This window comes from Vicugna pacos, chromosome 5, assembly GCF_048564905.1.
Source record: "Vicugna pacos chromosome 5, VicPac4, whole genome shotgun sequence".
Taxonomy (NCBI): Eukaryota; Metazoa; Chordata; class Mammalia; order Artiodactyla; family Camelidae; genus Vicugna; species Vicugna pacos.
Window position 1 is genome coordinate 10,690,220 of NC_132991.1, and position 21,103 is coordinate 10,711,322.

General features: G+C 45.1%; 1 protein-coding gene across 1 annotated transcript in view; it reads left to right on the forward strand.

Annotated features, from left to right (window-relative positions):
• Positions 1 to 21,103, forward strand: part of CCDC93 (CCC complex scaffolding subunit CCDC93) — an 84,156-nt gene that overhangs the window by 20,912 nt on the left and 42,141 nt on the right. The window contains exons 7-11 of the mRNA XM_072960843.1: positions 3,215 to 3,315; positions 10,673 to 10,709; positions 12,140 to 12,232; positions 12,518 to 12,568; positions 13,443 to 13,529. Of these exons, the coding sequence (XP_072816944.1) occupies positions 3,215 to 3,315; positions 10,673 to 10,709; positions 12,140 to 12,232; positions 12,518 to 12,568; positions 13,443 to 13,529 (369 nt within the window). The remainder of the gene's footprint in view (positions 1 to 3,214; positions 3,316 to 10,672; positions 10,710 to 12,139; positions 12,233 to 12,517; positions 12,569 to 13,442; positions 13,530 to 21,103) is intronic.

The window sequence follows — 21,103 nt, forward strand, 5'->3', positions numbered from 1 at the left end:
GCAGCCCCTGGGACTCCGCTTCCTGCTGGGCCGGGCTTCGCCGGCTCCTGGAGTCCACAGGGGAGTGGCTGTTGGTGGCCGTGGTGAGGACGTTGCTGCACATGCGATCCTGGTGCTCGTGTTTGCCTCCCTTTCCTGCCATTTGAGATGCGACTCAGAGGGAACCTGACTGGTAGCTGGGCCTGCAAAGTTGAGATCTGTGACCCTCATCACAGGGGCTTCTGCTTTACAAAAGGATCACCGATTTTTTTTTAACCCCGCTCGTGTATCCTTTGGCATCTGCTGAGCAAGTGATCTGAGCCCACCATGGAGGTGATCCAAGTTGAGGTAGAACACACTTTGCAGGGTGCTTCAGAGTCTCAGTTCTGGAGTCGTCCTGTGTCTGTCGTTTACAGCCTTGGTGACCATGGGCACGTTGTTACCCTGTGCTGTGCCGTCATCCGTGTACGTGAACAAGGATGGTGCCCTCGTAGGTGTGAGGGTCAGGTGGGCAGCACGTGCCTCGCGTTCGGTAAAGGACAGCCGTTCTGCTGCTGCCGCTGTTACCGACAGGAGAAGCTGATTGTGCGTGCCTCCTGAAGAGTGCAGTCATACATAAAAGCGTAGGTCTTCGAAAAAATTAATGTCAGACTTTAAATTGTTGATGGAATCATGCTACCAAGTCATTATCTTTGCAGGGTTAAAAGAACACAAAGAATGAGAGACTAGGAGTCTCCTTCAAGATCCGACCCGCATTTTATAGACAAGGAAACAGGCGCCTTGAGGGGAACTGCCTTTCCCTGGGTCAGGATGGCAGAGGTGGGACTAGATGTTGGTGTTCCTGACTCTTATTGCTTTAAAGGGTGACTTAGCAATAGTTCTTTGTAGTTGGTCTGGAAACCTCTGACGTTTAGATCCTTTACTTAAGCAAACCATTGTAACGATGCAGGTGGCAGCCTCAGATTGTATGATGTCTCGTGAGAGGGTTCAGCTTAAGTGACAGGTGGGTGACTGGAATGCCCCGCAGCGGCAAGTTAGTGTAGGAGGAACCGTTGGGATTCGCAGCCGGGGTACCTATCCTAGCAATCCTGGACAGACTGAGTAACAGAGTGGAGGTGACAGTATCCGCCTTGCCTCTGCCTTGTGGTGTGGTTATAAAATGCAGAACGTGAGGTGCATGGAAGCTGCTTTAAAGTATAAGGAGTAATTACACAAAAGGCCAACATTGTCGTCATTTGGCAGAGTAAAAGGTCCTTGTGGCTGTTGGTTTCAGTGTGCTGTTGTTTTGGAATCAGTCCGTTTTTAGAAGATCCCAGTTTCCTGTCTGGGGTCACTGACTGTGTGAGTAGTAAGTAGGGAAGGTAGTAGTTAAGCTCAATTATACAGGGCTGCTGTAACAGTGGGGCTTAGTGGCAATTAGATCGTGCACAGTACCTGACGTCATACGGGTTTATGATGTTTCTCATTTCCCCATAAATCTGTTTTACGTTATTTATAGCTTGCTATCCACGTAGGCACCAGCAGCAAACGAGGCATATTTGTGGCAGCAAATTATAAGAACAGTCCTCCAGTATCATCCCAGAACCTGTCTCATTCCTCTTCCTCAAAATTGTAGAGATTGTATATATGTTACAGAAAGGATATTTTTTTCTGTATGTTTGAAACTTTTCATTAAAAAAACAAATGAGATAATAATAAAGTTAACCAGGATTATCAAGAGGGGAAGAATTCTAATTAGCATTAAAATGCCACTGTCTGGAGAAACCTGATGATAGTGCTTGTCCTGGTGATGTCCAGGTAGTGAGTGGGTGTGGTGACCTCTAGTGGTAGAGAAAAGGTCCAGGGACGAGCTAGAATACCCCGCATGAACAGCTCCCTACTTGCACCAGAGCCCTGAGCAAGTATTACTGAGGTGTTATATGATGCCAGTTTGGCAACCAGGAAGGATGTTCATTTGGGGAAGAATGACAAACCAGGTAATCTGGGGGTGAGGATCTACATTAATTGAGCACCTGCTACGTGCCATATACTTTATTTAGGAGTGTGTATTTGTACACACACACGCACATATGCAGTTTTGGAATGTGTCCTACACAGAGTAATCTGTATTTGTTTCTACATTTGTAACTAAATCATACTCTAATCATTTTAAAAGTCAGAGAAAGTTGATGGTGTATTTTATGTTTTCATAAATTTTTTTGAGGATAAACCTCAAAACGCTTTTGTAAAAAAAGATACGTATCTCTGAAGGGTTTGTATCTAGTCTTCTTTTCTGGTATTACAGTTTAAGAATTGAGATTTCCTTTGCCATGAGAGGATTTTTTTTTTAAGAGTCTGGGTTAACATATATATCTGTGATTGTTGCACAGTTTGTGGCTCTGGATGGTAAAACAGTTGGGACGTGTAGTGATTGTAGAAAATATGTATTTTTTTCTGGAAAGTTTTATTAAGGAATAAAAAAAAGATTTGAATAGAGAGATAAACCTAAACCTTGCTTTTCAAGGCAAGATTCAGTATTATAAAGATGTCAGTTCCTCCCAAAGCAATCTATAAATTTGGTGTGATTCTAATAAAAGCTCAACAGTTTTTCATAATGAACTTGACAAGCTGATAACTAGAATTTATTTGGAAGAGAAAATGTGTAAGAAGAGCCAGGAAATTTGGAAAAGAACAGTGGAGACAGGATGAAGACTCACAAAGCAAGAGGAATGGAAGAGGATAGCATTGGTGCACGTTTTTATGTGTGTTTTCTAAATCAAGGGGAGGATGGACTGTTAAGTTGATGATGTTGGGATCCTTTGTTTTCCATTAAAAAAAACAGATATCAATAGATACCTACTTTTCACTATACCGAAAAAAAACCCTAACTAGATTAAAAAGCTATGTATAATCTATAAAAGCAACATACAGGAAGGAGCTTTTTTTTTTGGCAGTCTCTAGGTTAGGAAGTGAGATGACATGTTTGACATGTTAAAATGTCATTGAACAAAAAATCATCAAGTTGAAACAGAGTTGACAAGCAATAGATGGGGTAGAAATCTTTGCTACGGATGTGAAAATCAAAGTGGCAGACTGCTTGAAGGCAGCCCCTTGTGCCGGGTGTTCTGCCGGAGAGCTGTGTACTCACCGTGACCGGGAAGGACTCTCACACCTCACTGGCTGGACCACCCAGCAGCCGGTTCAGGAGGAGAGCCTCCTCACAGCTCAGTAACTCTCTGTCTCATCCGCTTCTCAGGATGCTTACAAGCCCCGTCGAAAATACAAACGCCAGCAGGGAGCAGAGGAGCTGCTGGATGAAGAATCTCGAATCCACGCCACGCTTTTGGAATACGGCAGGTAAGGAGCAGAACCCAGTCTCAAGTCCCTGGTTGATCAAACCATTGAGGAGAAAAGCTCCTTTAAATCGCTTCTTTAGGATTACGCTGGCTGGCTTTCACCTGACTGAGTTTGTGGGTTTTGGCCTGTGATTCCCCACACTCTTGAACTGGCCCAGTTTCTGTGGGTAGCCTCCCTGATGGGGGGAGAAGGCTGAGCTTTGAAATTCCTCCCCTGCCCTGACTCTGCCCTCCCCGGGGAGCTGGGGAGTGTGGGGTGTTTGCAGAACCTCGGGTGGTCCGCCCTTCGTGCCCCTGTGGTCTGTTAACATCTTCCAGTAAACTGAAGGACTGAAAGCTATGATAGCAGTTTGACTTTGTGTTACAGTAATAGCTTTGGTTCCCTGTGAAAAATTGTCCTGACCAGGAAAATGAAGAATTTAGAAGTGGTTTTTGTCACTTCTTAAAAACATCTCTAATTTAAAAAAAAAAATTCCTGTAGCCTTAGTTTTTACTTAACCCTGCCCCCCATACACACACACAGGGAAGCTCTTCTCCCTGAATTTTTTGCTCCACTCCTCCTGTTAACCTTCATTTGTGTCCTGCATTTTCCACTTAGGATAACTGATTCCTTGATGTAAGTATGTCTCTTCATGCTTCCTTGCCCTCTGGTCCAAGTGGTTGCTGTGTGCTGCCCCGCCCCATGGCCCAGCCCTCGTTGGGTTTCTGGAACTAACAGCACTGCCCCTAGCGTTTCCGAGTGAGCATCTAACGGCTTCTGCCCCTGGGGGACTGGCGAGAACCAGAGGGAAATTAACGCCTACTTGGCTTACTTCTTCCATCTTTCAAATGAAACTGCAGTTGCCTTTTTCGTTTGTTTTTGTTTTTAAGGAGGTAGTGTGAGGTCAGATCCTTTCTTCCTAAGAATGAAAACTAGTCCGATTCCTTCCAAAGAAGTTGTGAGTTCTGGCCCTGACCCGGGTGTGAGGGCCACGCCACAGCTCCCCACTTGTGGCTGTGAATTGAGCCCCTCTTCTAAGTTGGCATCACCAGACCCTCTGCATAATTTTCAAGGCCAACTATAAAATGAAAATGCAGGGCCCCTGGTTAAGAATCATGAATAATGATTAATCATTAAGAATTTCATGATGGCGATAACAACCAAGGGTGGAGCCCTTCTGAGTGTGGATGGGCACATGCCCTGGACACTGTGATGGGGTCTTTCTAGCCACGCCCCCGCTGCAAGCAGACAGGTGAGGATGCACTGGCCTGAGCAAGCCAGAGCTGGAGGAACAGCCCCTGTGAGTGTCGCGTGTTTCAGAGCCAAAGAGTACTTAGGGAAGTGCCATGGGTTTTGTTAGTTTGTATTGTTCGTGCCTCCATTTTTTTTCCCCCAACATCACAGATGTACTCAGATGTTCCTGGGGGTTGAAAAGAAGTCAGATTCAGTAAATTGCCCACCTCACAGAGGCCATGCTGACAATATCTCAGTATTTTGTCTTGAAATTGTTTCAGATTGGATCTTTTCCATGGGCCGTAGCTGGCAGTTGTTGTGACCATGCGGTGCTGGGTGAGTTTAGGACCTCCCTGCTCATCTTCAGGAGCAGCTGGTGCAGTTTGAGGCCCGTGTCTGGCTTGGCTTTCTTTAGGGAGCGGAGTTCGGGGCCCCTCCCACATTTGGGGTGTGAGGAAGTGACGTGGCTCAGCCCCAGTCTCAGTCCCTGTCGGTGGGGGCGTGCTGACTTCTGCTGAGTTCTAAGCCCAGGGTAGGTGTTTGATGGAAGCTTTTTTCCCTTTGTTTTTTAGGAAATGGGATAATTTTGCTATTTTTTTTCTTTTTTAGCTTCTCTGGTAAGGAGAGGGTAAACTTGTGAAAAGTGGGAAAGTCTCATGGTTTATACAGATCATTCTCCTTTTTGAGAACAATAAAGACAGCATTCCCAAAGATTAAAAAAATAATCTGCCCAAGGCCAACTCTTAGCTGTTAAGAACTAGTAAGAGCCTCAAACTGGGACTTGAACTGAGGTTTGTTGGACTCCGGAAGCATGTCATTATCATTAGCTACAAATGTTAATTTGACCCTCCAGTGAGAGTTTGGTTCCTGGTTTTAGGAAGACAGGCCCAGCCTTTGTTGTTTGGTCTGAGACTGAACAAGAAGAGAGTAGTTACTAAAACTGACAGCAAATTGGATAAAACTGAGAGCCCCAAGAAGTGTTTCTTTTATTCCCTGTCCTTGGCAAGGTCCCTCCCCTCCTTTCTGGCTGTCAGACTCTCTCCTCAGGGTTGTGTTCAGTGCTCTCCACTGCATGGAGATCTTTCCCATTAAATGAGGATTACCTAACAGTGTCTAGATGAAGGACTTTGAACAGTTTCTTCTATGTAGGAAGCAATAAATGTCAACTATTAGGTGCTGTCTTCATCATCATCATCACCATCATCACCTTCATCATCATCTCCATCATCATCACATCATCCTCATCCGCACTTTCCATCATCGTCACCATCCGCAACGTTACCATCATCACCACCACATCATTTTTAGCAGCAGCAGTTTTCAGTTCTCAAATGCCCTTAAATAGGGTGATCTTTAGATTCAGTGAGGAGCCTATCTTGAGCCTCTCCTTTCCATTCTCCTTGTCCCTATGCTCTCATTACCCCCGGCTGCAGCCCTCCCTCCAGCTCCTTTATGATAAGTCTCACCCGTCCTTCCCGGTCCCCTTCCCCACTCAGGCAAGGCTCTGGGACTCACTGTGCTCCGCCCTGCCTCTCCCTCACCCCTTAGTTGCTCATCCCCATCTAGAAATCAGAATCCCCATCTGTTGTCAGTGTTTCTGTTTTTTCCTTCATCTCACTTCTTGATAAGAGAGTATTTTGACTCCTAGAGTAAGAAGGTCTGAAAACAGTGATTCCTCTTTGGGTTTGAAGGTCACTCATCAGCCTCGGTGCACAGTGCATCTGGCTTTGAAGCCAGCATTCCAGTTTCTTCCCCTTTTTCTTGGACTTTCAGTTGCACAAATAAGGCTGGACTTTGAGCCTAGTCAACTATGCTGAGGGCCTTAAGGACTGTGTGTCTGTTAAAAACACGTTTGGATATATTTGTTTAAATATTACGTTGTTGGAAAAATAAGACTCATAGTTTTGATTTTAGGCTTAAACACAATTGTAACTTTATAATATTTCAATTACATTATGGGTCTAATTAACTTTTAGAAGCTAGCTTAAACACATAACCAGACTGTAAAACTGCCACTTTAAGTGCGTGTGACATGTCTCTCCACCTGTGTCCCCTCTGAAGGCCTATGACATGCTCACAGAAGGTGTTTAGTAAGTGCTTGCTGAATGAGCAGAGCCCGCAGCCCTCAGTATTTAGGACTGCAGTGTCCCTGTTTTGTTCTGGATCCCAGGCAGTTTGACATCTGCCTGAATTTGCCCCGGGCCAGCTGTTCTTGAAGGCTAGTTTTCTGGAACTGTGATGTCCGGTATGGTAGCCACAAGCCACATATGGCTGCTGAGCACTTACAATGCGACTAGTGTGGCTCAGGAACAGAATTTTAATTTTAATGAAGTTAAATTTAGTTTTTAAATGCATGCTTTATTTAGTTATCACAGTATGTTTAAGTATGTTGGGAATAACTGGGACATGTGAGTCTACTAATTTAAAGTTACATGTGTGGCTCCCATGCTGTTTCTTTCGGACTGTTCTGTTCTGGAAGGTGTACATCCTTGATGCTGAAGACCGAGTACTGGGTCTAGGGTGTGAGGACGTGACTGGGTGGTGAGAGGGCCGACAGTGTAGACATCAGCCGGGTTGGTGAATCGGCACTAACAGAGGGAAAGGCAGGAGCACGTCTGAGCACATGACCCTGCGTCTCAGACTGGCGCTTGGGAGGAAGGGGCCTGGCTGACGGGGCAAGAGAAAAGGGAGGTTGTAGGGTAGAGCAGTGTACCTAGGAAGGATGAGAGGGAAGTAAATGCATTTGCAATAGAAGTAAGTTGAAGGATCTCCTTGTTCTTTGTGAGGGATGATAGGCCATAAAGGGATATCACGTTCTCCTGATGAAGCTCAAACTACGTGGAAGAGTCCCTCCCAGAGACACCGGGACCCGTGAGCAGATGAGGCAGGCGTTGACAGGCAGCCGAGGACAGCTCTTCTTTGTCAGGGAAGCATTGCCGCCATGCCACATGGAGGAAAGGGTCCTTTAGGAAAATCACCTGGGCTCTTCATTCATTCAGCAAGCATTAATTGAGTACCTACTGTGTGCTAGGCACGACTAGGCGCTGGGGATAGAGAAGTGAATATTCATAGTAGCACTATTCATAATCACCAACAAGTGGAAGCAACTCAGATGTCTACCAGCTGAGGAAAGGATAGTCGGAATATGATGTATGCATACTAATGGGGAGTTCCTTAGCCATAAAAAGGAATTAGGTACTGATTCATGCTGTAATATTGATGAACCTTGAAGGCATGCTAAGTGAAAGAAACCAAGCACAAAAGGCCACGTATTTTTAATTCCATTTACAGGGAATGCCCAGAATAGGCACATCCAGAGAGACAGGAAGTAGATCAGTGGTTGCCAGGGGAAGAGGAGAGGGGGAGATGGGACTGAGTGCTATTTATATGTTGGGTGTGGATTTCTTAGGGTGATGGAACTGTTCTAGGATTAGACAGTAGTGATGGTTGCACAAAATAATACACTAAAAACCTGTACTGTGTATACACTCTAAAATGGTGAATTTAGTGTTATGTGAATTATACCTCATATTTCAAAATGTAAAGAAAAAAGTGAATGAAGCAAATTTCCTCCCCTCCAGGAGCTCAGCAGACAGACTGCGCAAAGCACAGAACTGTCGTACACTGAGATGAGTGCTTTGGTGGTGTCAGCACGGAAGCGCAGCGCATGTCTAGGGGGCCTAACCTAGTTTTAGGTGGTCAGGAAAGTCTTCCCAGAGCCTCTGTCTTTAAGGAAGAGCAGATGGGAGCTAGGAATTGAATTATTCAGATTTGGTTGTTTGCTGCTTTATTTGGGAAACCCACAGAGTGCCTGGGCCTTAGATGAGGGCTGTCTGCCTGAGGGGGTCTTCTGCGCTAAAGGTCCCTGCAGGTCAAAGGCCTGGAGAACAGAAGAGTTGCCAGGGTGCAAGGACAAGTCTAGGAGCGGCACACTCGGTGAGACCTTCTGCTGGTCAGGGTTCCTGGTCCAGGACACAGGACCCTCCCACGTGTTCCAGCAGAAGGGACTGATTGCAGAGATGGACGGGAAGAGTTAGGAGATGGGATCTAGGCTGGGCAGGGCCATTTCCCATGCATCCCATTAGAACTGGGCCCCCATGGATGCTGCTTCCACCTCTGTAATCAAGCAGGGTAGCTAACAGCCCGTGGAACTGGGAAGCTGGTGCTGCAGCCACTGACCAAGAGACCGCAGCACTGCTGCCCAGGTCAGAAACCGCCGTGACGGCTCCTAGCCCAGAACCGGCTGGGGCCACTGTGCTCTCGCTCTCTCCTCATCTGACTGCTGCACGTTCAGAACCCCAGCAAATGCATCTCACTGATGGAACCTAAACGATATTCAGAACCCCAGGTGCAAAGGAGTGTGGGAAATAGAGTTGTTTGTTTTCCTGCCTCTGCAGTGTGGGAAGACGCCATAGGTCCTTTCCTGAATGTGCATGGATACTCAGAATTTCCCTTTGGTCTGCTGCACTTTGGGCCTATGGATTTATGCCTGGTGGTTGGGCACACTGTACCCAGCAGTGATTTTTGGTCTCTCCAGTTATATGACAGCCTATTACAAGGTCAGGTGATACTTTTGGCTTCTTGATTTCTGTATTTTCTTAGAGAAGGATGCAGACATGCCAACAGTCAGTTAGACATGATTGCTGCCCAGGAAGTAGGGGGAACACATACAGATGCAGGGATGGATCAGCCAGGGCAGAGTGTTTGTGCATGGGGGAAGCTTCAGAGAAGTGTCCAGCTGAAACACCCAGCCTCTCCTTTGTGTATCCTCCCAGCCCTCCCTACTGTCAGGGGTGATTTATAGATATCCTGTGTGAGCTGTTTAAACAGGGCTTGGGGTCATGTTTGCATTCCCACATCAGCGGTACAAAGCTCAGAGAGGCGAAGCAGTTTCCCCGTGTCATACAGCTGGCTGGCAGCAGAGCGAAGACTCTAGTGTCCAGACTTTGTATTGCCCAGCCCACCCTGTACGCCAGATTCAACTATAAGCCTGGGATTTGTCAGCAAAGTCCTAAGAACTTTTGTGTCCCGGTGTGTGGTTCCCTTCACACTCATCACCTGGCAGGCCAAGCACGGGACCCAGATTGAGATTTTTCAGACTGAGAGTGGAATTGACTTTTGGAAATAACCAAAGACATCCAAAGCGAAGTCTGGAACTGCTCCAAAGAAGAGGTGGCCCTAGAGCTGAGGTGTGAGGAGGGACTGGAACAACTGAAGGAGGCAGAGAACAGCCCAGTGTGCACAGAGCGGGCTGCTCAGGCGGTGGGCGTGCAGGAGGGTGGAGGTGAGGCCAAGCAGTTTGTTAAGGAGGACTGTGGCAGGGAGGCCTTCGTGACAGGGCCGAGGAGGGCCTGCTTCCTCCTGCCCTTGACAGGGGCGGTCAGCCCAGCGGGAAGTTGAAGAAGGGATGGGAGCCGAGACCAGGTGAGAGGCTGGCACACCAACCCAGCCAGTGAGGCATCGTGCTGTGAGTTGAGGGCAGAGTGGGGTCCCTAGCTTGTTCTTTCCTAAATGGTTGCAATTTTATTTCCTCATAAACTCTTTAAAGGTAAGTGAGTTTGGGTGCTTTGCATTATGGTTTTAGTTTTAGGTTGAATGGGTTTTGCATTGCTTTAAAAAAATAGTTATGAATTAGAACCTGAAAATAAACTAATTTAAACTAAAGTGCATTTGTGAGTTTCTTTGAATTTAAAGTTGCATGAAGTGAACAGACAACATTCTGTTGGCATCGTGCTTGGGTTGTGTTTGAGAATAAAAAATGGCCTGGAATGAGGCTATGGAAGTAGTCATTAGAAAGCATGTTTAGCCTGAGCAAACACATTCGCATTTATTTGTACAGATATTTTAGCTTAAACTGTGCATTTGAAATGCGGTTCCTGATTCAGAGTGATGATTGCACTTAAAGAGAATGTCGTTCTCTGCACTGAGAGTCCCCATTTACAGTATTTACATGGCAAATAGAATGGCTGGACCTTTATTTGAAAGCATTGAAATAGGTTTGTGGTCACGGCAGTTGAAGCAGGTTCTCCAGGCAGCAAATAGTCTAAATTCTCTTTGATGCTTTTCATGTAGAAATCCAACCAAAATGCGTTTGACCAAATTTGTTTTTTGAATAGTAATTGAACTCCTCTTTTCTGGCTTTCAGGAGATATGGATTTAGCCGCCAGAGCAAAACAGAAAAGGTAAGAAAAGCCTGGAGAATGGGAGAGAATGTTTGAGAGATGGACATGCCCCTCCCCTTTGCCCCTGTCTGACACTGACTCTGGTCCGCGGGTGACCCTGGGCAGCGGGGCTGTGCAGGCTGCCTTTGGCCACTGCAGTTTTCTCCTGATGTCCCCAGCTCTGCACCTCATCGTGGGCCTGGAAGTGAAGGGTGATTGAAAGTCATGGCCCCAGGGTCAAACATGTGGGCTGTGATAACGCTAAAACTGTAAAGATGAAGTCCAGTCCCTGGGCCCTGAGCACTCCTCACATGGTGAGAGAACGTCTGTGTATGTGACCATGTTCTGAAATAGGCTATTTGGTTAGATTGGAGAACTCATGAGATGCCCAGGAAATAGTATTGACATTGGGCTGGTCTTATCATTCTTACGTCCAATGGCACATTTGAACTGGAAGTCTTGTCACCTGTACATATATGTTGGAGCTCAGACTGTTCCCCAGGGTCAGTCATAGGCTTGCCCTAGAAAGGCAGCCCAGAATCGGGATGGTCTGGGAAGAGGATCTGAGGCCAGTCCTTTCATTCAACCCTAGAAGACTCTGATATCCAGAGACTGTAAGCCTGAGGTCTCCAGCGGGTACATGCAGAGATGGAGCTAAAACCAAGGACTCCGGACCCACAGGCCAGGTTTGGGGAGCAGTCATTAGTCCAGGTGTCATGAGTGCGGTGTGGTATGTTTAGAGCCTGAGCTTGGGTCCGAAGCATAGCTTGATCACCAGGTCAGGCTGTTTCAGTTTTTATCCCTTAGACCAGTGGTTTTCAAAGCTTGATGACCCCCCTTGAAAGTAGGAATTCTGTTTTTCATCATGACTCAGTACATACATGCACGCACGCACGCTTGCTTGCGTGCACACACACACACGCGCGCGCGTGCGCGCGCGCGAAGACATGGTCCCCAAAACAAAAGTTTCGTGAAGCAGGACTTAACCCTTTACTACCTGTCATGCATGCTGATCTGTTCGGTTATTTTTGTTTAATTTATTCTGACGCCAGTCATACCTGCTAAATTACTTTCACATCCCACCAGTGGGTCTCAACTGAAAAAAAAACACTCTTAAGCCAGTGATCTGCTCTTGAAGGTATTAAGGTAGGGTAAGGCCCAATCAAAGGGTTAGGATAAGTCTGGCAGAGGCGTGTGACCTGATAGGAGTTTAACCTGCTCGCAGTTCAGGAGTGGAGACAGCACTGGGCAAGGTGCACGGCTCCACCCGCTCGGCCTGTGGTTGGAGGGGGAGCTCAGGTCTCTGGATTTTGCCTTCTTTCCTGGGAGCTGGGTCACTTCTCCAGATATCTGTGTCTTCTTTCACAGACTCCTGCCCTTTTACAGTGTTGTCCTTTCTCTGCTGGTTCTCTAACTTGAGTGCTTAGCTATTTCCACATCTTCCCTTCCAGGCTGAAGACAAGAAAACAGCGCTACCCACAGGGCTGTCGGTTGCAGAAAAAGAGGACACCCATGAGGAAGACGAGCTGCAAGCTGCTGAAGAGGTGGGTGGTCCATGGAGCCCGCCCACCCCCAGGTCTCTGTGTAAATTGGGGAGAAATTTCACCTTCATCACCAGCTTTCCAGAATGGCCAGCTGCTTCCCGCAGCTGTGGGCTGGCCTTCCCCACCCTTCTCGGTTTCCTTTCATCACCTCTCGTGAGGCTCACCTTAAAACGAGATGGGGTGAAACAGCCCTTGGATTCTGCTGCGAAAACCCATTTAGACGTACTGCTTAAGTCCTGCGTGGTCAGACCTGCTCACTGCTGCTTCTCCCTGTTCCTCTTTCAGCAGCGTATTCAGTCGCTGATGACCACGATGACTGCCATGGCCAATGAGGAGGTGAGGCGGGGCTGGTCGTGTGGGAGGGCATGGGGCGGAGATGCACACTTGGAACCACCCCGCTCTGTTATAGGGGGACCTCCTCCCTGTGACCGCCTTCAGAGCCCTCTCTCTTCAGCACTCAGTGCTCCCTGTTTCCTCGGGATCTTCTGGGAAGCTTTTCATACATGCATAGTGTTACCGTCCGTGGGAACCTCCGGGAGGGAGACTTGAAGGCCCCTTGTGAAGACAGGAGGGCCCAGCTAGGGTGGCATCTCAAGGGCGTCTGTGGGAGAGCCGTGGTTCGGCACCGCCTCTCCATCACCACGAGCTCATCCCATGCCACAGGAGCCCTTGTCTTCTGTTTCCCTCCTACACCGTCCAGGCAGAAGATAGAATACCGAATTTAGAGTTGCTGCTCCCAGAGTGCAGGGCCTGTCCAAAAGTTTCAACCAAGTGCTTTGAAAGGAGAATTCCTTTTTAGGGCAGGAAAGGCCTGTGGCAGGAGAGACTTCAGGAATTCGGAGATCCCTCATCCTCTCCCATTGGTACTTCTTTTTTAGTTTGAATCCTATGCCCGCCAAGTTCCCTTCAGACTCTCTAGTGGCTCTCAGAGTAAAGACCTTGGGATGGGATGTAAATGGTGAAGAGTGATTTTCCAAAGATGCCCCAGGGGCTGAGGAGACTCTCACACAGTCAGCTGAGTGACCCAGGAGGAAGAGACGTTCGTCCTGAGGCTCGTCTTCTCCCTTCCTCACTGACGAACACATGAGCAAAAGCCCAATTACTTTTCCCTGGGAAGTTTGTCAGTTTTGCTGCAACACTCAGAGTGCCCGGGGGCTCCAGTGTTTGGCACAGTGCCTGGCCTTAAGAGTACCCCTCCCTGTGATTGCAGAGCCGTCTGACCGCCAGCTCCGTGGGCCAGATCGTGGGTCTTTGCTCAGCCGAGATCAAGCAGATTGTGTCTGAGTACGCAGAGAAGGTACGTGGGGACCCCACTGGAGCAGGTGCCTCGGACAGTCCCTCCAGGATTGGCTCTCCCGCTTCCCTACCTCCTCCCAGCAGTGATGGAGGCCGGGTGTAATTCATCAGCCACGTTTGTCAGAAGCACATGCCACGCAGCACCCTCTGCGTTTGCACATTAGCTGGATTCATTTTCTTCTGTAGCACCTGTTTTTCTGTAATTATAAAGAGAAAACCTGTCTCTCAGAGCTGTTACTGCATCTGATAAATGGATGCCTTAGTTACGGCCCAGAATTTTTCCTTCTCTACTAGGCTTCCTGTATCTCGGGCTCAGTTTGGTAATGGGGCTGAGGGATGCAGCTGTGCTGCTTAGGAAATGAACCCCATAACTCAGCCAAGCCCAAGGCAAAATTGTGTGTTCTACTTTATTAAAAGGGTATGGAATGAACAAAAGCCTGAAAGTCATATTTCAGCATTAGACATTTTTTTTTCCATCCTAAGAATAGGCAGCAGGACCTTGACTATTTCAGGGAGACAGTGATTAATCATTTGGCACATAACTGATTCCGGCTGGGCTGAGATGGAGTGTGGGTGAAGCCAGATTTACAGGGCATTGTCTCACGTCCTTCCTTCTCCAGCCCTACTCAGTGTGGCCCCCTGAAATGTTGATGTCTGTGAAGCTCTCAGCTCTGCTCACCCTGTCTCAGAAGCCTTGATGACAGATTAGCTCTGCCCTGACCCTCTGTGCAGTACTCTTCTGAAACGGTTGCACACTTCATGTAGTTGGGAAACAGGTGTCACCTGTAATCTGTAGGTTATAATCTGTAAACACAGCACGTGGTCGTTTCCCACCAAGCGAGGGGCCTTCTGAGCAAGACGGAGTAAAATGGTGTAGAGCAGTGGTTACCCAAGGGGAAGGGGGCTGGAGGAGGGCGAAATGGCAAAGGGGGTCTACAATACAGTGACAGACGGAAACTAAACTTTCGATGGGGAGCACACTGTAGTGTATACAGAAGTCAAAATGTGCACATGAAACTTATGTAATGTCATAAACTAAATTTTACAAATGACACAGAATGTCTGGGGTTGGGGTTCTCTGGTTCCCCCAGCCCCCAAGTCAGTGCTTCTTAACATGGGCTTTCTAATCCAACTTTCATAGAATCCAGAGTAACCTCACTTTTCATTTACCACCTGAAATTTGACCAGAAAAAGACTTGGGTCTTCCTAAAAGTACCAATAAAGTCAAAAGACTTGAGGATGTAGCTGTGAAAGAGTGATTAATTCACTGCCCAAGACGACAGCGTCTTGGTTTGCTGTCGGCATGCACACCTGCACGCAGGTGTGAGTCTGCACCTGCCCTTTGGTTGCCACGTGACACTGCTGAGTGACAAAAAGTCAGAAGGTTGGGGCACTCACTGCTGTTTCCACAGGGACTCTGATTTATCCTCATACTTGCCCACTGTAAGCAGATAGGAGCTCAGATTATTATACGAGAGGGAGCACGCAGGCAGACGCTCCCTAGTCCTCCTCTCTTTGTCTGGGAGTCTTGAAGCTTCCCTGTCTTCCCAGTCAGCTTGGCAATTCCATGTTTCCTTCCGGGTCTCTTTCTCCCCTGAGTTTTCGCCTCCTCACCCTCTGGTGGCTGCATGCTGATGTTCTTCATTCTCTACCTCCATTCCGTTCTGCCAGAAAAGAGTGAAATTGGAAGTCGTTTTGGACAGGTCTTTTTCCAAGGCCGTGTCTAATTAAAACTTCCTACGGAGGATTGGAGTTCACAAGTGCACTGCCTGATTGTTGCTTGCGTTGGGTAGGTCATATATTACTAAAGACAATGGTTTTTAAAATTTAGTTGCCTTTAATCCTGTTCCCAAATCACAGTTATTTCACGTTTGCACATTATATTTCAGTGTTTGCCCCCAGATACCCACGGTGGTACCTAGTTGCAATCGTCCTGTGTGTCTATGAAAGACACAGAACAGTGTAATTAAAAACACAGCCTTTGGGGTCCTGTCTTGGTTCATGTCTGTCTCCCTGACTCCCCAGCTATGTGACCTTGGGCAGTTTATTTAACCTCTTTGCTCTAGTATCTTCATCTATAAAATCGGGATAATACTACTTTCCTGGCAAGGTGTTGTGAAGATTAAATGAAATGTGACCAACATGTATAAAATAGTGCCTGGCACATTATAGCTATGTAGCTAATGGCAGCCTTTATCTGCACTTTTATTGTCAGAATTTTTTTGTCACATTAAATCCTAAACAGTTTCCATGTTACTAGCCTTCATAGTTACTTGAACACTGAATAAACATGTGTTAACACAGCACAATTCATTAGACATTTCTCTCTTGTTCAATTTTTAAGTTGTTTCTGTTTACCATCGTTGGTAATGCTGTTGTGAAATCTGAGCAGATAGTTTCTACAAAAAGATTTCCTGGGACTTGGATGATTGGGTTGTGACTCCTTTATGTTGCTTAACAAATAATTTGTAACAGTGTAAAGTACTGTCTCCGTGAAGGGGCTTCCCAGCATGACCCCAGCATTTCCAGCTTTGAGTGCTCATTTGTCTGACTTGCCACGTTAGTAGCTGTAAAATGGCACATCTTTGGACCACTGAGAGGACTGAACGTGGCTCCGTGTTTTTGTTTGCTCTGTTTTCTATGTCCTTTACTCATTTATCTTTTGGATATATGATGTGTTCCTTGAAAATTTGAATGAAGTCTCTTCTAGATTTAAATATTTTGTCACAATGACGCAAGTATTCTCGGGCTATTCTTTTATTTGTCTGTTGCTTTTCATTATATGCAAGGTATTTGTCCCTAAATTGATCAGTCTTTTTGGTTTTGTTTCCAAATGAAAGAGTTGTCATTTTTGCATAGATCTGATAAAATAATTCATTACATTTCATCTCATTTTTCATAAATTGTGTTTGATCTTTTAACCTAGAGTTCATTTTTATTTAGTCTAAAATGTGACTCTGTCTCAGCTTTCCTGCTCCTTTCCACTCATCCTAATACCGTTCATCAAATTATTTATTTACACTCTTTTAGAGGTACTCTGTTGTGTACGTGTGTTCTGTATCTGACTTAAACTGTCTACGTAGTCATTCTTGCTTTTTTGGTTCATGCTTCTGTTTTTATGCAAGTTCCGTGATAAAGTCATGTTTGCTTTTCTTCTTGTTGTTATTTGCTTTCTTTGTTTGCTGTTGTTTTGACAGTGCCTTCCAGCCAAAGACCATTAGGAACACACCTGAGCTGAACAGGCTGGGTGCCTTGCTGGTTGTAGTGAGGGCGACCATGTACCAATGGGAACCATACAGCATCTCAGTAAGGAGACGTCAGAAAAGACTTACTGTGGGTTTCAGACTTGTGTTAGGCCGTTTGGGGGAAGGTACAAGAAAGTGGGGTAGCCTTTCTCTGTATTGGATGCTTTAAAGAAGGGCAGTTCAATAAATGGGTATCTAAATAAATCTTCTCTCAAAGACAGGAGGACTGAATCAAAGTTAAAGCTATGAGCTCATATTAGCCAGTATAAGGGGTTGTTTTCTCATTTGGGGGATTTGATCAGTGTTCAGGTTTTCATCCATGTACAAACATGGTTACAGAGTAGTGGTCATGGTTTTGCTTTGCTCTTTGTGGCCTGTCTGATGCTGAGGTTCTTTGGAATTGTTTGTATTTAACACCAAAGCCTACTATGCATGCAGTCCAGCTGTCAGCAACATCAGGGCTTTGCTGAGAGTACCATGTTAGCTCTCAGATGTCAGGGGTGCTTTTCTCTTTGTCTGTTTGTGTATTTGGTTATGTATTGCTATGTAGCAATATTACCACAAATACAGTGGTCTAAAACAACATACATTTATATCTCACAGTCTCTGTGAGTCAGCAGTTGGGCACAGTGTAGCAAGGTCCTTTGTTTCAGGCTCTCACAAAGTTGCAGTGAAGGTGCTGATCTGGGCTGCAGTCTCACCTGAGGCTCGACTGTGGAAGGATCCACTTCTCAGCTCACATGGCTGTTGACAGCATTCAGTTCATTGGCACCTGCTGGCTGAGGTCAGCAGTTCTAGCTGGCTCTCAGCTGGAGGCTGCCCTCAGTTCCTTGCCAGGTGGCCACCCTAAGATTGCCACTTGTTTCATCAAAGCCAGCAAAGGAAACACTCCTCCCGAGACAAACATCTCCTCACAAGACAAATGTTACAGTTTCACATAATGTAATTACGTATATGCAGACACATACATCCCACCGCCTTTGCAGAGAATGTGGGGCCCTGCTAGGGCTGCCCACCACTGTGTGCTTTTCTCTTTAAGCTTACTGCATCAGTTGGGCTGAAACCAGACACTGGCAGTTCACCTGAAATTCATGCTCCTCCCTTCAGGAGCTCAGTAATGAAACCCTTAAGAGTAGAGATGGGATGGAGGAATTCTCAGGAGGGGAAGTCAAATTAGGATGAGATTTTTGCTTAGTAAAGAAAGGAGACATGATCATTTTTGGTGGATTAAAGTGTGAAAATGATTTTGTGTGACTGAGGAATGAATCAGACAGCTTGCCTGATGTAGGCGGTTGGAAAGTCAACAGGTACTGAGAAATACAAATTAAGTTAAAAAAAAAAAACATATGCAGGCTTCCTTTTCATTGTAAAATTCACAAGTTCTTATGACAGTGTACCATGGTACACGGTCCATGTGTTTCATAGCAAATCACTAAGATATGTAACTTAATTGAATGTGGTTCCTATAAAGCAGCAGGGAAGAAGAAAGTGAAGAAGCTCCCAGCTGTATGATTCATGAGTGTCGGCAGGCTCCCGCCAAGGAGCACCATCTCCCTGTGTTTCCAGAGGGCCACACCCTTCCCAGAATGTGCTTGGTGAGGCACCAGCGTGCTCTGTGATGTTGGTGTCTAACGTGCTCACTGCATTTTGGCATTCTATTGATGTGATCTGCAGAAAACAAAAAGCTTGACTGTCCCCCAGATGCTTCCACTCTGCTATCCCAGAGGGAAAGGAAGGAAGCTGAGCCAAGCAAGGCTGGGCAAGGAAGGTGCAAGTTCCCTGGAAGGGCAGGAAGGGACTCTCCTCAGTGCCACGTAGTAACCAACCATACTGCATTGTGACTCTTCTGTAACTAAATCATTTTTTGGTCAGCATCTCCCTGAAACAGGGTCTGAAAACATTTTATAGATCTAGAGGCACAGATCTGTCTTGGGGAATCGGAAGACTCTACCCTAAAATGCCTTCTCTGTGTCAGGTACTTTTTTTTTTCAGTGTTTTTTTAAATTAAAGTATATTCAATGTCTTATAATAACCTTTAATGAAAAAGAATATGAAAATGAATATATGTATATAAATGCATGACTGGGACATCATGTTGTACACCAGAAATTGACACATTGTAACTTATTATACTTCAGTTAAAAATAAATATAGTTGATTCACAATACTATATTACTTTCACGTCCAGCATAATGTTTCAGTATCTTTAAAGAGTATACTCCATTTAAAGTTATTACAAAATAATACCTGTATTTCCCTGTGCTGTGCAATATATCCTCTTAATCCCATACCTTATCTTTCCCTTCCCTTCTTTATTCTCCCCACTGGCATTCACTAGTTTGTTTTTTGTATCTATGGGTTTGTTTCTGTTTTGATATATATATTTGTTTGTTTTACTTCTTAGATTCTACATATACATGGTAACATACAATATTTGCCTTTCTCTGTCTTATTTCAGTGAGCATAATACTCTCTGGGTCCATCCAAATTGTTGCAAATGGTAGAATTTCATTCCTTTTTATGGCCGAGTAATATTCCATTGTGTCTTTCTATATGTGATATATCATGTATATATATGTATATACGTATATATACACACACACAACATATCTTTTTCATTCATCTTTTTAAAAACATTTTTATTGAGTTATAGTCATTTTACAATGTTGTGTCAAATTCCAGTGTAGAGCACAATTTTTCAGTATACATGAACATATGTATATTCATTGTTGCATTCTTTTTCGCTGTGAGCTACCACAAGATCTTGTATATATTTCCCTGTGCTATACAGTATAATCTTGTTTATCTATCCTGCATATGCCTGTTAGTATCTACAAATTTCAAACTCCCAGTCTGTCCCTTCCCACCCCCCGCCCCCTTGGTAACCGCAAGTTTATATTCTATGTCTGTGAGTCTGTTTCTGTTTTGTATTTATTTTCTCTTCTTTTTTTTTTTTTAGATTCCACATATGAGCGATCTCACATGGTATTTTTCTTTCTCTTTTTGGCTTACTTCACTTAGAATGAGATTCTCCAGGGACATCCATGTTGCTGCAAATGGCATTGTGTTGTCATTTTTATGGCTGAATAGTATTCCATTGTATGAATATACCACATCTTCTTTATCCAGTCATCTGTTGATGGACATTTAGGCTGTTTCCATGTCTTGGCTATTGTAAATAGTGCTGCTATGAACATTGGGGAGCAGGTGTCTTTCTGAAGTAAGGTTGCTTCTGGGATATATGCCCAGGAGCAGGATTCCTGGGTCATATGGTAAGTCTATTCCTAGTCTTTTGAGGAATCTCCATACTGTTTTCCACAGTGGCTGCACCAAACTGCATTCCCACCAGCAGTGTCGATTCCCTTTTCTCCACAGCCTCTCCAGCATTTGTCATTTGTGGATTTTTGAATGATGGTCATTCTGACTGGTGTGAGGTGATACTTCATTGTAGTTTTGATTTGCATTTCTCTGATAATTAGTGATATCAAGCATTTTTTCATGTGCCTATTGATCATTTGTATTTTTTCCTTGGAGAATTGCTTGTTTAGGTCTTCTGCCCATTTTTGGATTGGGTTGTTTGTTTTTTTCTTATTAATTCATATGAGCTGCTTATATATTCTAGAATCAAGCCTTTGTCAGTTTCATCATTTGCAAGAATTTTCTCCCATTCCATAGGTTGTTGTTTTGTTTTGCTTATGGTTTCCTTTGCTATGCAGAAGCTTGTAAGGTCCCGTTTGTTTATTCTTGATTTTATTTCTATTGCTTGGGTAGACTGTTCTAGGAGACGTTTTTGAGATGTATGTCAGATAATATTTTGCCTATATTTTCTTCTAGGAGGTTTATTGTATCTTGTCTTATGTTTAAGTCTTTGATCCATTTTGAGTTTATTTTTGTGTATGGTGTAAGGGAGTGTTCTATCTTCATTGATTTACGTGCTGCTGTCCAGTTTTCCTAACACCATTTGCTGAAGAGACTGTCTTTATTCCATTGTATATTCTTGCCTCCTTTGTCGAAGATTAGTTGACCAAAAGTTTGTGGGTTCATTTCTGGGCTCTCTATTCTGTTGCATTGGTCCATATGTCTGGTTTTGTACCAGTACCATGCTGTTTTGATTACTATAGCTCTATAGTATTGTCTGAAGCCTGGGAGAGTTATTCCTCCAGCCTCTTTCTTTTTCTTCAGTAATGCTTTGGCAATTCTAGGTCTTTTGTGGTTCCATATAAATTGTATTTTGATGGACACTCAGTTTACTTCTGTGTCTTGGCAATTGTAAATAATTTTGCTGTGAACATTAGGGTACATGTATCTTTTTGAATTACTGTTTTCATTT